This window comes from Pongo pygmaeus, chromosome 5, assembly GCF_028885625.2.
Source record: "Pongo pygmaeus isolate AG05252 chromosome 5, NHGRI_mPonPyg2-v2.0_pri, whole genome shotgun sequence".
NCBI lineage: Eukaryota > Metazoa > Chordata > Mammalia > Primates > Hominidae > Pongo > Pongo pygmaeus.
The window spans coordinates 112,041,503-112,058,430 of NC_072378.2; the positions used below are offsets into that span (position 1 = coordinate 112,041,503).

The 16,928-nt window shown below is 39.0% G+C and overlaps 1 protein-coding gene across 3 annotated transcripts; it reads left to right on the forward strand.

Annotated features, from left to right (window-relative positions):
* Positions 1-221: 221 nt before the first annotated feature.
* CCN6 (cellular communication network factor 6) lies at positions 222-15,932 on the forward strand. 3 transcript variants are annotated; one of them, XM_063666510.1, is made up of 5 exons: positions 222-709; positions 7,254-7,551; positions 11,003-11,245; positions 14,370-14,563; positions 15,501-15,932. In XM_063666510.1, the coding sequence occupies exons 1-5, from the start codon at positions 608-610 to the stop codon at positions 15,780-15,782; spliced, it is 1,119 nt and encodes a 372-aa protein (XP_063522580.1). In that variant the 5' UTR covers positions 222-607; the 3' UTR covers positions 15,783-15,932. The 3 variants fall into 3 exon arrangements, with proteins under 3 accessions (XP_063522580.1, XP_054349464.2, XP_054349465.2); XM_054493489.2 differs by having other exon boundaries at positions 7,254-7,528; positions 11,003-11,034; XM_054493490.2 differs by lacking the exon at positions 15,501-15,932 and adding an exon at positions 13,125-13,188 and having other exon boundaries at positions 14,370-14,502.
* The last annotated feature ends 996 nt before the right edge of the window (positions 15,933-16,928 follow it).

Sequence of the window (16,928 nt, forward strand, 5' to 3'; positions counted from 1 at the left end):
ATTTTTTCCACTCACAGTCCGCCTGGCATGAGAAAGGTGTTGGGATAAAGCTGAGCCCAGGGCACTGTGGGTGCCTCTGAGAGAATCTGAGCTGGGGGAGTCAGGGTCCTTCGAGAGCCTGCCATTAACATGGAGGAGGAAAGCCAGGGCTAGGCTGCGATGGGTGCTGTGAGGGGACCAGGCCTGCACTCTGTACGTGAGGGTGAAGCGGGAGAAGGAAGCAGCCTAGAGAGGACCCGGAGCAGGGCAAACACAGATGGAGAAGCTGAGGGCAAGGAAGGGAATGACGTGGGACCTCACCCGCTGTCGGGGGCAGGCTCTGCTCTCCAGGAACAGGTAACACAGTCACTTAGAGAACAGTCACTACTTGCCCTGCCCTCCTGAGTCACGGGAGGAAAGTGCTCGCCCGCTCCTGACCTGTGACACGCTCACTGCGAAGGCAGGTATTAGAAGAGTCCCATGAAAGTAAACAGGGTGTTAAAACGGATTCTTAAAAATGAAAGTGCAGGCTGAAAGTTGGTAGTGTGGGAGGTAGAGGGTGTGTGTTCTTGTGCAGAGGAGCGTGGGGTTTGCAGAGGAGACAGGGGAGCTTTGTGTACCCGAAGCAATGAACAAGCGGCGACTTCTCTACCCCTCAGGGTGGCTCCACGGTCCCAGCGACATGCAGGGGCTCCTCTTCTCCACTCTTCTGCTTGCTGGCCTGGCACAGGTAAGTCCTCTCCCCCGACTCTTTCCCTTCCGGAGACTACAGCCATCCTTAGTTCTTCAGGCCCAAAACTAAACAAAATGAAGACGGGGAAGAGGGAGGATCAATGGCTTGTAGAACTACTTCACAAGAAATAGGAAGCCATTTTTCTTTCCAAATAAAGTTCTGTGCTCGTTCATGAGCTTCATGAAAGAAATGTAAAACATTTCTCCCTTTCAGGTAATGGCACTGAAGCCTCCTTTCGCTGTGTTTGAACAGCCCCATGCTTTCTTATATATTTTTGTAGCAGAGCCTAAGGCACATCCCGGCACAGTGCGGGAAACAGTGTCTCTCCATGCCAGCTCCAGGCGGAGGCTCAACTTTCCATTGCTGTTTGCAAAATGTGCAAAGAGCCCCTGGAAAAACGAATTTTGACAGCGACTTTTTCCAGTTAAGCCTGTCCTTGTTTGAAAGGGGCACTTTGGAATAAACATTTACATTTTTAAAACATTCTCTTACTTTGTCTTTTCTCAGTCCATGTGTTTCTCACTTCCTGAAAGGGAAGCAGTCCATGGAGGCTTGGAAATATTTCAAGCAACAGACCAAAGGGAAGTTTAACTTACTATGAGCAATTCATTGCCTTAGTCTTTTGAAATAAGAAGACGAAAACAAGGTGACTTAATTGTTGATTTATTTACACGGTAGACAGGAGACAGAGCTTTTGAAATCTGGTGATTTAGAAAACATGGGTGTGTCTGTGAGATAGTAGTTGATTGGCGCCGTAAGTGTAGATATATCTTAGAAAACAAGGAATTGGAAATTGTTATACCATATAGAGAGAGATTTACGATTTCAAAAGAATCATGCAAGAATATCAGTGGTCCGGGTAATTGCTGCCCTGTCTGTGTGTCTCCTATTCCACTGTTCTTGAGAAAAAGCCTGTCATTGTGGATTGAGAGCAGCTAGATGTTCTTAGACAGCAAGTATTCCAACACAGAGAGATGTGTACAAAATAAACAACAACAAACACAGAAAGGTGTTACACACAGAGCAGTAAGAATGGATTATTTTGTGCTTAACTTTGCTTTTATGAATTCATAAATTCATGAAATATCTAATAATACCTAGCATTTACTGAATATCTGCTATATGCCAAATAATGTGCTGGGTGCTTTATTTATTTGTTTATTTATTTAAAGACAGCCTCACTCTGTCGTTCCAGGCTGGAGTGCAGTGGTGCAGTCTCGGATTACTGCAACCTCCACCTCCTGTGTTCAAGCGATTGTTGAGCCTCAGCCTCCTAAGTAGCTGGGATTACAGGCCTGCACCACCATGCCCAGCCAATTTTTGTATTTTAGTAGAGATAGGGTTTTGCCCTGTTGGCCAAGCTGGTCTCAAACTCCTGATCTCAAGTGATCCGTGCACCTCGGCCTCCCAAAGTGTTGGGATTGCAGGTGTGAGCCACCACCTCTGGCCCAAGGGTGCTTTAGTTATTATCTTAATTATCAAAACAACTTTACAAGGTGGGCATTATTAATTCCATATTACAGAGGAGATCAAATGATGGGAAGTTCTGTAAGATCACAGAGCTATTGCAAAGCTCGGATCTGTTTTCAAAATGCTTATTCTTTCTATTGCACCATTCTAGTGATGCTTGTTGTCTTGAAATTTTGCTGTTGAAAACAATCAAAATATGCCTGAGGAAAAGAGAAAAATATAAGATTCTTTATATTTACCCACATATTGACTATGTCTAGGCCTCTTCATTTCTTCCTATATTTCTAAGTTACTATCATAACAGGAGATCTTCAGACTGAAGATCCTCCTTTAGTATTTCTTGTGAGGCAGATCGGCTAGCAACAATTTCTCTTAGGTTTTGTTTACCCAGAAACTGTTTTTATTTCACCGTCATCTTTGAAAGATGGTTTCACTGGCTATATAATTCTGTGTTGACAGGATTTTTTTTTCCCCGTTTAACATTGTCTCTGGGCATCTTGTTCTTCTCCATCTCTCCCTCCTCCTCCTTCTTTTAATGAGAAGTCAGATCTCAGTTTTATTGTACTTCTGTATGTAATGCTTCCCCCTTTTCTCAGTCTACTGTTATGATTTTCTTTATTTTGAGGCAGAATCTCCCTCTGTTGCCCAGGCTGGAGTGCAGTGGTGCGTCTTGGCTCACTGCAACCTCTGCCTCCTGGGTTCAAGCGATTCTCCTGTCTCAGCCTCCCGAGTAGCTGGGACTACAGGTGCCCACCGCCACGCCTGGCTAAGTTTTTGTATTTTTAGTAGAGATGGGGTTTCGCCATGTTGGCCAAGCTAGTGTTGAACTCCTCACCTCAAGCGATCCACCTGCCTCGGCCTCCCAAAGTGCTGGGATTACAGGCTATTTCAGCTTCATTTTTGAAAGATAGTTTCACTGGCCCTATAATTCTGGGTTGACAGGTTGTTTTTTTTTTTCCTTTCAACATTGTCTTTGGGCATATTCTTCTCCATCTCTTCCTCTTCCACCGTCTTTTGATGAGAAATCAGATCTCATTTTTAATGTAATTCAGTATGTAATGCTTTTCTCAGTCTACTGTTATGATTTTCTCTTTATCCTTGGATTTCAACAGTGTTGCCTTTTGACCTCAGAGATTATCAGGAAATGCTTCAAAACTGGAAAGATAAAGAGGCATCCGGGGGCAGTTTTGGGAGTGTGCATTTCATTAGAAAGAACACAAGAAAAAGCAGGGAGGAGAAAACCAACTCGGGGAGTCCAGCAAATGGCATGGCATGGAAGGAGAGTGTGTGAGAGCTAAAGCTCAAGAGGTAGGCAGGAGAGGGCTTTGGATACCTGGCTCAGAAGTTTAGGCTGCACAGTATAGACTGTGGGGAACCCCGATGGGCTTTAAGGAGAGAAGTAATACAACCAGACATGTTCTTTAAAGAGATTCCTCCAGTGGCAACGTAGTAGATGCACTTGAAAAGTCATTCTGGAGGGAGGAAGGTCAGTCAGGAACTCGTAGTGATGGTGCTTACTTAGTAGCAATGAAATGGGGAAGAGTGTCTAGTTCTGGGAAGACAAGGACAACAGAATACATAGGAGAGGTCACTGAATGGCCATAGGAGGTGAGAGAGAGGAAGACAACCTAGATGAATCCAGCTTCCTGACTCCAAACTTTGAAGAGTGAAATGATGACTTTCGGACTTGAGTATTTCCTGGAGGACATTTGGGTGGAGATGTCCAGTAGGTAGTTAGCTCATGGGTCTAGGCTCAGTGGAAAAGTCCAGGCTGGAAATTTAGTTTTGAAACTTGCATAGGATGAAAACTGAAGGCAAGGGTGTGAGTGAGATTGCCAAGATACAGTGTAGAATGAGGCAAGCAATACATTAAAGCTATGAAACACCAATAGGCCTAAATTTAAGTCAAATTCAGGGTAACAGGAGCCTGTGGAGGAGATTGAGAAAGTATGTTGAAAAGTAAGGGGAGGACTGGGGACACCAGATGTAATGAAATCCAAGGTAGAGGAGAGTCAAATGCCTTAGAGAGGTGGGGCAAGAGGAGGACTGAAGAGATTTCACGGATGTGAGACCAGCAAAGAGGCCACTGAACCTGGCATCCTGAATCACTGGTGGCTATAGCTGAACCTGTGCAAAATTGAGAAGTAGGCAAAATTTTTTTAAGTTTAAATTTTTTTTTAGGATTCTAGCTTCACTATTTCTACTCCCTTCTCCATTTTGGTGTTTCCTTTTCCCCTGCTCCTTCTCCAGAAGCCCAGCAGTGTCCTATCCTCCCCATCAAAACCCATTCTCATGTTGTGCATGCAACTTTTGAATCGCAGCTGAAATGTTACTCTTTACTGAGGCATGTGTGTTTTACCAGTGGTAAGAAAAAAGGCTGAGGGTTTAACATTAGGTGGAATTTCATACAGATACTTCTAAATGTAGAATTTTTGAGCTGCAAATGGACTTAGATCTAGGAATCAATTCAACAGTCCCCGGTTCCATCAAATAAACATTAAGGGTTATTTACATAAGTGAATTGCCAGGCACTGTGCTAGGTGCTGGTAGTATACTCACAAACAAACCACAAGCACCTGAGGTTGGGTGGCTTTATGGCTAGTGGAAGAGATAGGCACTTACATGGGTAATTTCAGTTTAAAAATGTGTGCAAGGCAGGGAAGTTATAGGAACCTTTCTGGAAAAGATGATACTGAAACAGAACCTTGAAGGATAACTAGATGAAGAAGGAGCTGGGTCTGGGCAGAATGTCCCAGGCAGGAGGAACAGCATCATATATGCAGGGAACTGCATGCACTTTAACTTTCTGGAACCTAATGCATACAAGAACTGCAAGACACGAGGAGGGCCCTGAATGCTGTGCGTAAGTGCTTGCACATTTCCTGTAGGTCAGACACTTTCAGGTGTGAAGGATGAGGGAGAGGAAGAAATCCAGATGGTTTTCAGCTTCCTGACTAGGGGACCTGAGTGGATGGTGATGCCATTCACTAAAATGGGAACTGCTAGTTGAGGAGCAGTTTGTCAGGGGGAGGGTACTTGTAGAACCTCAAAGTGCATATGTCCAGTAGCAACTAATAAGTTGTAAGCTTAAGGGATGAGGTCTAGGCTGGATAAATAGATGCAGAGATTTGGTGATTTGTTCTGTATCAAAACTGGGTTGCAGTATGATTTGGACTAGGAAAGGAAGGAGGGTAAATGTTGAGAGCTTAGGCTCTGGAACCTGCCTGCCTGATTTAAATCACTCTTCTACCACTTACTTCATATGTCACACAGGACAACTTAAATAATTTGAGTCTCAGGGTCCTCATTTACAAAATGGAGTATACAGTTTCCTATTGCTGCTGTAAGAAATCACCAACTTGAATGGCTTAAAACAACATGATTATCTACAGTTCTGGACATCTGATGTCCAAAAATGGGTCTTACAGGGCTAAAATCAAGTGTTGGCAGGACTGCCTCCCTTCTGGAGGTGGCAGGGGAGAATTCATTCTTTGCCTGTTCCAGCTTTTAAAGGCTGTCTGGCTTCCTTGGACCATGACCCATTTCAGCAATGGCATCGCTCCTACCTCTGCTTCTGCCATCACATCTTCTCTGACATGCCTTCCTCCTTCCCCAGTGGACCGAATGTACTTGTGATTACCTTGGGCCCACCTGGATAATCGAGAGTGATAACCTCAAGATTCTTAAGTTGATCACATATGCAAAAATCCCCTTCAATGTTTTAGGTAACATATATGCACAGGCCCCAGGGATCAGGACATGGACATCTTTGAGGGGACCATTATCTGCCTATCACATGGTATAATCACCACTGCACACTGTTACTATGAAGTTTGATTGAAATAACCATGTAAAGTGATTTATAAAGATGGCAGTCATCAAGACAGACATTAGGCAAAGACCTTGCTTTCAAGATGCTCACATTCTTGGTGCAGATATCAGAAAGTAAATAGCTGAAATATGTAGGTAATAAGAAAGGTGGTAAACTCTACGGCAAAAGGACTGGGATAGGGTGCCCTTTCACAAAGAGTGATCAAAGAGGGCCTCGCTGAGAAATTTGAGCACAGACCTAAAGACAGTAAAAGAGTGAGCCATGAAGATATCTAGGGGCAGAGTGTGCTTGGAGTCAGAGAACAAGGACGCTGGTGTGGCTGGTGTGGAGGCAGCAAGGGGGTGAGTGGCAGTGGGCAAAGTAATGTGGGGAGGGGGGACCACGGGATGCAGGGCCATGGTGGCACTTTGAATTTTACATTGAAATGGGAGGCCATGAGGAAGTCACTCCATATGAGCAAAGAGTGATATGAACTGGCTTATTTTAAAAGAATCATTCTGGATGTCAAGTGGACAAAGGAGCAAGCAAGGTGAACACTCAGGAGGCTATTGTAATCATCCAAGTGAACACTGGTGACTTGGATTATGATGGTAACAGAGAGGGTATCAATAAATGATCAAGGTGGGTATTTTTAAAGGTGTAATAAACAGGATTTACTGATGGAATTAGATGTAAAATATGAAAGAGAAGAGTCAAGCATGATCTGATCTCAAGGTATTTTGGAAATATATTGGCATTTGCTCAAATAGGGAAGTGTGTGGAAGAGCAGATTGGAGGGGGAAGCTTGGGAGCTTGTTTTTGGTCATATTAAATTTGCTATACCTATTAAACATCAAAGTGGAGATGTTAAGTAGGCAGTTTGAGTCTGAGTTCAGAAGAGGGGTATGAGTCGGAGATAAGAGATATAGTGAGGGAAGATACTTTAGAGGCCTTATCCATGGGGCTCTGAGGTTTACAGATTAAGAGGATGAGAAGAAACTGACAAAGGAGAGTGAGAAGGAGCAGTCAGTGATAAAGGAGGAGTAAGAGTGGAATAAGAGGAATAAGAGCCTCCAACAGTCTTGGAGGCTGAGTGAAGAATAGTTTAAGAAGAGTAATTGTGTCAAATGCTGATAGGTATTATTATAATGATTGTAACTCACCACTCTGTATACTACCTGTTTGGGGGAAATCTTCTATTCCTGTTATACTATTACATAGAGAAGCTATTTCTAACATCACCTTTATTATCAAATGAAGTTCTGCTGCAGGGCACAGGGCACTGGACCATTAGATACAACACCTGAAGGAAGGCCTGGAGAAGTGTCAGATGCACCTCAGCGTAAACAGTTTTGTCACTGGCCCTGCAAATGCCCTCATCGGAAGCCCCGTTGCCCTCCTGGAGTGAGCCTGGTGAGAGACGGCTGTGGATGCTGTAAAATCTGTGCCAAGCAACCAGGGGAAATCTGCAATGAAGCTGACCTCTGTGACCCACACAAAGGGCTGTATTGTGACTACTCAGTAGACAGGCCTAGGTACGAGACTGGAGTGTGTGCATGTAAGTGTCTTCTTCTGGACCTTCTGGAAAAGATTGAGTCTAGACAGAACTTTTTTTCCTGCAATTGTTAGCTTGGAGTGATCAGCTTAGTTTGGCTAAATATGAGGTGGGTTTAGTTTTCATGCACCAGTGGGACTGGCTCCATTGTATTGGATACTATGTGAAATTAGCAGATGCTTACACACATTCAGAAGCCCATTATTTTCATTGCATTGAGGTGATCTTGCAGTTCTTCTCAGGTAATTGCTTTTAATGATAGAAAATAAAAGGAATTATCTAGAGTCTGACTTTTTAAAGAGCTACAAAATGACAGCTTTTGTTAATACTGTCAAAAACAATCCGAATTCAGCCTTTTCTGTAATAAAAAATGATCTGCTTAAAAATATTAGAATGTATACCCAGTATTCAGACACACAACTTTAACCTCAGCTTTGCCAACTAATGACCGAGTTGCTGTGCTTTTTACTTCAGCAGATTTGTAAAAAAAGAAGGTGAGGTCACCCCAAACCACAACCTGACCCTCAGCCTTATGTGACTAAGCTCTGGAGACTGATTCAGACCATCTAAACATTGACACTAATTCAGGGTGCCAAATTATTTAGGATTAAACAAATAAAATTTATAAGGGAAGAGAAACACTCATCTCACCTGGGCAGTTTAGTCTGTCTGTAGAAAAGTCAAAGTAGGAAGGCAAATTACTATCAGAAGTTTGGTTATGAGCCACGGAATGAGAGCCTATCTTTGGAGTCAGACTGAATGTGTAGAGCGCTCAAGCTTGATAGCCTGATGCCCCTGCCAGCACTGTATTGTATGGTTAAAAACGTGGGATCTAGGTTCAAGTCCTGACTGCTCTGCTAACTGAATACACTTGATCAAGTTGTTCATTCTCTGTGTGCCTCAGTTACATAATATGTACTTCCTATTTTATAGAGTTGCTAGGAGGATCAAATAAAATAATGACATAAAACACCTAGCACAATAGCTGGTATTCAGTAGGCTCTCAAAAATGTTATTTATTGGAATCCTATAACGAAAACATGACCTATCAAACAACGTGGCATTCAGGACACCCATTTTTCCCAAGCTGGGCAGGTTATTTCATTAACCCAACAAACACTTAGTGACCATCCACTACAGAGCCAAGCACTGTGGCCAGCAACTGAGGACATGACAGGAAAAACAAGAGATACAGGCCTTGGCCTCAGAGAATGAAATATTAAGGTGTCAGACCTTTCCATAAGTAATTTCACACAAAATGTGATGAGACTTTTAACAGGGCATAGCCACGAGGATAGGAATGGGGATAATCTATAACTGGGGTCCCAAACTATGACCTGAGAGTCAAATCTAGCCAACAGCCTGTTTTCGTAAATAATGCTTTATTGGAACATGGCACATTAATGTAGAGTCTATGGCTGCTTTGCAATGGCAGAGTCAGTAGTTTTGACCAAACACTCTCTGGCTTGCAAAGGCTAAGATATTTTCTAGTTGGCTCTTTTCAGAAAACCTGATGATCCCTGATCAAGAGCAACATTTTAAAAGCTTTTTGATCTGCGGACCCCTTTATGGTCTTAGAAATTACCCCTTTATACTCTTAGAAATTAATGAGGACCTAAAGAGGTTTTATGTGGGTTTTATCCATTGATATTTGATGGATTAGAAATTTAGAAATATTTATTCACTTAAAAAGAATAAACCCATTGCAGATTAATAAGAATAACGTTTTTATGAAAAATCATATAACTTATTTTCCAAAGAAAAATTTAGTAAAAGAGTGTCATTGTTTTACATTTTTTGCAAATCTCTCTAGTGTCTAGCTCAATAGAAGATAGCTAGAGTCACACATTTGCTGCTTCTTTCAATCTGTTACTATGTGTTTTTCTGGTTGAAATATGTGAAGAAAATCTGGCATCACACAGATATGTAATTTGAAAAGGGAGGAATATTTTAACAGGCTTTTCAGATCATTGTGTATATACTTTTATGTTTATTGATATTATATTAAAACTTGGCAAGTGACACTGTCTTAAAAATTAGCTGCATCATGGAATCTGAAACCACATCAATGAACTTTCAACTCTGTGACATTAAAATGCATTGGTCTATCCAAGACCCATTTGGAATAGACCTTTTAGTCATGCATAATTTTGCCATTCTATGCATTGTTCATTTGGAAAATATGTTTACTGTGTTGTAGAGGTGTTCAAAATATTGATACACTTAATTATGTAATATCTAAAAAAAAATCACATTAATATCATCCTCACCAGAAAAGTCTACATATTGGATAAATATAAAGTTTTCAGTGATGGATACAAGTTTTCCAAAATTCTAATTTTTCCTTGAAATCTTGAATTCTCTCATCGGCAAAAAATGCTGTCACAGTTGTTTTCCTTGAAGTGACAGGCTCAGTTTGCTCATCTTCAAAAAAAATTTCCAAAATACACAAGTCTGAATAACCAGTTTATCATCAGTCATTTCTTCAAGTAAAATTCCCACTAAAAAAAGTGGTTAGCTCAGCTCACAACTTTACCAATGACATAGTTCCTTAAGTTTCCCTGAGACAGCCATTTGCTGAAGTTTCAAGGCAGCTGTTGCACTAAAATATTCTATGTATATTTCCTATTTTGTCACATAGAATATTAAACAGACCAGTATTTGATGATTAAGATTTAATAAAATGAATACTTTTTGCTATGTCATCAAGGACATTCTTAGGTAAAACTCCCCCCACCCCTTTTAAAGTATAAGTACCTGGCAAGGAAAAATACAAGATTACCTTTACAGTTTGATTCATGCCAAGGCACCAGCAGTTCAGTTTTAGCCACAGTTGCTTTTGTAGCACCAGTGCAAATACCAACACAGTGAAAAAGGCCAGCCACATCTTAGTATTTGGAAAAGAGTTTTGACCTTGCAGATCCCCTAAAAGTGTCTCAGGTACTGCCAAGGGATTAGAGGACCACACTTGGGGAACAGCCTATCCAGAAGGTCAAGAATACCCCTCAGAGGAAGGGAAACTCTCCTGCAATCTCTTAACAAAAACCATCAGTACCTTGCAGTTCTGTAGTGAACTAACATATAGTTTCTTCAGACATCCACTTATCCTGTCTTCCTAAGACTGTGTCCTAGCCTATTGTTGGAAGTCTGAGAAAACCTGTTTCACTAGGCATCAACATCAACTGCTACACTTATGGTGATTTTACAGGGTCTTTACTTGGTCTTAATTCTGGAAGTGACCATGTGGGGTTTATAGCCTGCAATATAATAAAAATGCCTCACTTTAGAAACCTTTCTACAGATGTCCTGTGAAGGAGGTTCCAAATGGAACCTAAGAGGTTGAGAGCTATACTTCATACAGGAGATAATCCATTTCTTCTTAGGTTTATAATTGGAGGTCTAGACTGTCACAGGTTATGGCTTCTTTGGCAATTTTGCTCTTTTCTCTTTTCAGACCTTGTAGCTGTTGGGTGCGAGTTCAACCAGGTACATTATCATAATGGCCAAGTGTTTCAGCCCAACCCCTTGTTTAGCTGCCTCTGTGTGAGTGGGGCCATTGGATGCACACCTCTGTTCATACCAAAGCTGGCTGGCAGTCACTGCTCTGGAGCTAAAGGTGGAAAGAAGTCTGATCAGTCAAACTGTAGCCTGGAACCATTACTACAGCAGCTTTCAACAAGCTACGAAACAATGCCAGGTGCTCAAAAGTAGAACTATTTTTCATGTATGACCTTGGTGGTATTCCTTCATGTTCCTTTTATGTATCATAGATACTCAGTAAGTACTTATTGATTGGTGGTCAGAGTGAGATATAGTTTGAGTGTATCATTTTACTTAATCTTTGCCTCAGACAGGGATAAATATCGGAAAAGGAAATTTTATAATGTTTTAGAATTTTCTGGTAAAACATTTAAAAACATTTTAAAAACATCTACTAGGTCAGGAAGCTCTTCTAAAATCTTACACCTCTGCTTATTCCTAACCTCTTCTCAGGAAAATTGACCAAATATTGTTCACATGTACCCTAGAACAACTTATTTTTTATTGTTCTATTATGGACAAGAAGTTTGACCATTCACTTCCCCAAATTTTAAAAGGCAACATTTCCATGTGATACAGGCAGAAATGGGAGGCTACTGCTGAAAAATATTTAAGAAATGACACATATTTTGAACTTGTAAATATTATTTCTAAAAATAGAAATCTCATAGGAAGTCCTTTCACTCACTCTGAAATTGAAGCTCAGTTGCTAATCTCTCTGTAAACACACACACACACACGCACACACACACACAGGCATTTTTAAGTAGGTTACCCATGTATCTATGTTCTCATAAAAATGAAGTGTGATCCTTCATTACTCATCTTGTGTATCTGGCCATTTCAAACAGCTTAAGTATATTTATAAACCTTGTATTCTGGTCTGCTCTAAGTTAGCATTTTATTTAAGCATCAGCATATTTTGGGAACAGGAGTTTCAAAACCACCAGCAAATAAAGTGTAGAGGAGGAAGGACTCAAAAGGGCCAACATCGAAGTCTGGTTCTTGTTCACATCTCTGTGTTCTCATCCAGAAATCAAGAATGCCTTTTTCTTAAAGTTTAGAGCTTAGTGAGAGGTGCCATGGAAATGCAGAATACTTGTATATGTTAACAACTCATAAGTTCACTTTTATTAAGTGGATATTTAATAAAGGCAACTATAAGCAGAGAAATGAGTTTAGATATTTAAAAACTAACTCTATGAAAGGAACATCCTCAGCAACTGCAGTTTTGTCAGTAAATTAGAAAAAAAATTTACTAGGTTGTAGTGAATTTGCATTTACTATACATGTTCAGTTGACAGCATGACACTGTTAATGCTCTGAAACCTCTGAAATTATAAGCCATGTCCTTATTTTTTTTTTCAAAATGTACAGAACAGTTGGTTTTCTGCATTGGATTTTAGTGATTCAATATAAGGCTCTTAGAACCCACACATAAACTTCCCTGGAAAGACTGCCTTGGAGCAGTTTTCCACAAGTGAAGCCCTTCGGATCAAGTTCAAGTTGGTCTCATTTTAGAAGTTAGAGCAGTTCAGTGGATTCACTTTGACCTTGGTTGGGAGAGGCATCAGATAGTCAGTCTTAGTAGTTAGTGCTTTGTCAGGTAAAACAAGAAAATCTCCTGAAGCGTTTTCTGGTATTTATGATTTAGACCTAGATGTGATTCAAATGAAGTATATGTTCAGTCTAATGTCTCTTCTTTGCTTAACTGTGAAATTATATTTATGGCCCACACAGGAATTTGGCTTTTAAAATTAACCATAATGACAAAAACACATACTTTAAGATATATTTATGACAGTAATTTATAGTCTATGGTTGGAATCTAGCTTTTGCTAGGTCAGTATGAAGCATGCAATGACATAATGCCCTCATGCTTTTTTCAATGCTCACAAAACACTAAGCTTCATTTAAAAAATCTCTTCTAGTTTTCTTGCTTTTTAATGAATGGTAAATTCCTGAACCACAGCTCTTGGTTTAACAAGTGGGATTACTGGTAACACGGTAATCTAACCTGCCTTTATTTATTGCAGATGTGTGCCAAGCTTCTAATCTGCTTCCTGCACTGAGGTCTTTAAACTGTTGTCTACCTTCCAGGTATCTTCACGTTTCTGCTTCCTCTCCTCAGTTCTATGTGCAATTGCAAGAGACTCTACTGTAATAACACTGAAAGCAGTGTCATGGTATCAATTAAAATAGAGCACATACTTTAAAGAGACTACTTCCTATGAAGAAGGCTTTTTTTTTTTCTGGGTCTTTTTCGAGTTTTAAATAGATTTTTTTGAAGTAATATAGCCAGAATTTTGCTGTGCAGACTCAAATCACAACCGTACTCCCAAAGCACCCATTTCAAGATGCACATTAACCTTAAGGAAATGCCTTGAGACAGTAAGTCAATATGTAGTTTGCTTAAAATGAGCCAAGGGCCTGATTCACTTATAACAAGAAGCTCCCAGTGACCTTACATGGAAATGGGAGCATTATTATATCCTCTTATATTCTCTTTTCCCCTCCTATTTCTCCTTAGCAGCAGACATTGGAGGGGCTCTGTCTACTCACTCACTGACCCATCTATTGATCCATCCATTCTCTCTGTTTTTTCATAAGTAATTTGAAATCTTAGCCAATTGGAGAGTGCTTTGGGCCTAAGAACATAGGGAGTGTGACAATTAAGTTGAATGAATGAAATTATACACTTGCAATGACTTTGTATATAAATGATTAGTTTAGTTCAGTGTAGTATTACTTAATTAGACAGTTTTCTAAAAGACTAGATTAAAACAAATGGAAGAAATCTGGTCTCACTGATAGTCTCATTCTCAAATATAATTTTTGTATTTTAGATTTTAACATATTATGAAAGTTAACATTAAGATCACACTGTTCTGATCAAATTCCCTAATTTTTATTTCAACGTCTGTTAGAAATGATGAAGCAAGAACAAGGGAAAAGACAACTCAACAGGAACATAAGCTTAGGTTTAGTATTCAGAGGACAGGCAAAGCAGAAAAATGCACATGAGTAAATCTTCTCAGTCTTTCAAAGATAAAGTATTTTGATTCCTCCTAAGGGACTGGACTATAATACTTGATTGAAAGTTAATTTTGGGGTTGGGAAAGAGGGAGATAGAATGATAAATTAGACCATCAGCTTCTTTTATTCTGAGTTATATTATACAAAAATACTCAGATTTCTTAAACATTAAACATGATTAAAATTATCTATTTATACAAGTACATTTATATGTATAAATATGTACTTTTCTCCCTTTGTTTTAGCTTATAGAAATCTCCCACTTATTTGGAAAAAAAAATGTCTTGTGCAAGCAACAAAGTGGACTCCCTGCTCCAGAACATGTGGGATGGGAATATCTAATAGGGTGACCAATGAAAACAGCAACTGTGAAATGAGAAAAGAGAAAAGACTGTGTTACATTCAGCCTTGCGACAGCAATATATTAAAGACAATAAAGGTAAAGTTTAAATATATTTAACTTAATTCAATATTAAGAGATTCCTGAAAAGTAAGCATGTGTGTGTTTTGGAGGGTGGGATGGTGTTCAGTTCTTAGAAAAATGAAACCATCTCATTATAATGCTTAAAGTCAAACTATTTCAGAGGAAAACAGGTATTAACTGCATGTTGTGGGGAAAATTTTACCAACCAGAGCAGATTCTAACTTCTTTTTTCTATGTTAATGAATAAAAGATTTTGGTTGCTACACTATAATTATGAAAACAGATATTATGAACATCAGAGAAGTCCTGATCTTAGATATATATCACTAACTTGGAAGGAAGCCACACCATTTCCAAAATGCTCTATGCTTACACAGTAAACTTGCTAAAACACTACAATAAAATATTTATCCTAAGATTGTTTGATATAACTAGAGCTGGTCCTACTTCTTGAATGAGGCAGTAAATATGTCTCAAAAAGGGTAATTTTTAGAAATGCTACACAATCCTTCTACCCCAAAGTTATTCTCTATCATATCAGCAAGTTGACAATTCAGTTTTAAAGAAAGATTAGGATAATTATTTATCTATGCATCCACTGAAAACTGTCTGGGCTGTGTTATGGAATTTGCTAAGTCTTAGATAAATATTTAATAAGACATGACTCTTGATATTAAACAAAACAAATTTCTATTTATTGTAAAATTGAGTCAAGAATAGATAGCAAAAAACATTGAGGAGTAGGTGCTATAATATGATGAAGAATAGAGAGGACAGACCTCTGATGAGAAGGGGATCTTAAGGGTAAAGAGAGTGCTGTAAATCACTACATAGCAACTTTTATTAATGCCTCCAAATAATTATATTTGTACTATAAAATATTCTACATGTTGATTTCCGAAACTACTGTAATAAAATTTAAAGAATGACTTCAATTTATGTATCTTTTCAGATTCCCAAAGGAAAAACATGCCAACCTACTTTCCAACTCTCCAAAGCTGAAAAATTTGTCTTTTCTGGATGCTCAAGTATTCAGAGTTACAAACCCACTTTTTGTGGAATATGCTTGGATAAGAGATGCTGTATCCCTAATAAGTCTAAAATGATTACTATTCAATTTGATTGCCCAAATGAGGGGTCATTTAAATGGAAGATGCTGTGGATTACATCTTGTGTATGTCAGAGAAACTGCAGAGAACCTGGAGATATATTTTCTGAGCTCAAGATTCTGTAAAACCAAGCAAATGGGGGAAAAGTTAGTCAATCCTGTCATATAATAAAAAAATTAGTGAGTATAAAATGGTGGCAAATTACTTTGTTTAAAACAGTATGAATGCCTATTCTCAGATCACTACATTTAAGGCATTAGAAGCTTTTAAAAAGTTATCCTAAAAATATACATAAAATTTGAAAAACTTAAAAATTGAACTCATTTCTAAAATATATCCTATAATTATATAATACACAGACATTTGGTACCATCTAAGCATTTTGTATATGAAAAAATCATGTAATTTACAAGAAAATATTTTACAAAATAATCTGGAATACTTGCTAAAGCTGTATAAAAAGCATATTAAATTTTAGGCTGGGCATGGTGGCTCATGCCTGCAATCTCAGCACTTCGGGAGGCCAAGGTGGGCAGATCATTTGAGGTCAGGAGTTTGAGATCAGCCTGGCCAACATGGTGAAACCCTGTCTGTAATAAAAAAAATACAAAAATTAGCCAAGTGTGGTGGTGTGCATCTGTAATCCCAGCTACTCGGGAGGCTGAGGCAGAAGAATTGCTTGAACCCAGGTGGTGGAGGTTGCAGTGAGCTGAGATCGCACCACTGCACTGGCACAGAGGAGCGAGACTCCTTTGGGGGGAAGAAAACATACTAAATTTTAAAAACTTAATCTATATTTGACAATGTAGCCTAAGGTGCCCATTAGCTGATACATCATTATAGGACAAGTGAAATTCTAGATTAATTCTTGAACAGAAATAAGATTAAGCTGTAAATATATTTAGACTTTTCACTGCCTGATCTTGAATATCAGTTTCTTTTGGAAAGGAGAAAATGCAACTTTTCTGGCCACTGTTAACAACTGCAATCTAAATTTTTTTATATGAAATATTGTAAAAAATTAAATTTCCAAGACAAAGACCAAGAACAGTATCATTACTTTGCAAAGGAAAGAAATATAAAGAATAAAACTTAAAATTAACCTGTGGATCTGAAATATAAATTGTTATTAAAAATAAATTAATGTTAAGGCTAGAACTGAAGATTATAGTAACTGGAACAATTATAGCCATTTATTACAAAGTTTGGAAGATATCAAGCCTAGTAACATTCTGTTCATTTGTATAAATGTCATGCAGAATAACAAGTAG

What these genes read in the sequence shown, in the direction of transcription:
- CCN6 (XM_063666510.1), top strand. Translation starts at nt 608, where the DNA reads ATGAACAAGCGGCGACTTCTCTACCCCTCAGGGTGGCTCCACGGTCCC. An exon ending in TGCTTGCTGGCCTGGCACAG is followed by an intron (nt 710 to 7,253) that starts GTAAGTCCTCTC and finishes TATCAAATGAAG; the next exon opens with TTCTGCTGCAGGGCACAGGG. An exon ending in AAGCTACGAAACAATGCCAG is followed by an intron (nt 11,246 to 14,369) that starts GTGCTCAAAAGT and finishes CCTTTGTTTTAG; the next exon opens with CTTATAGAAATCTCCCACTT.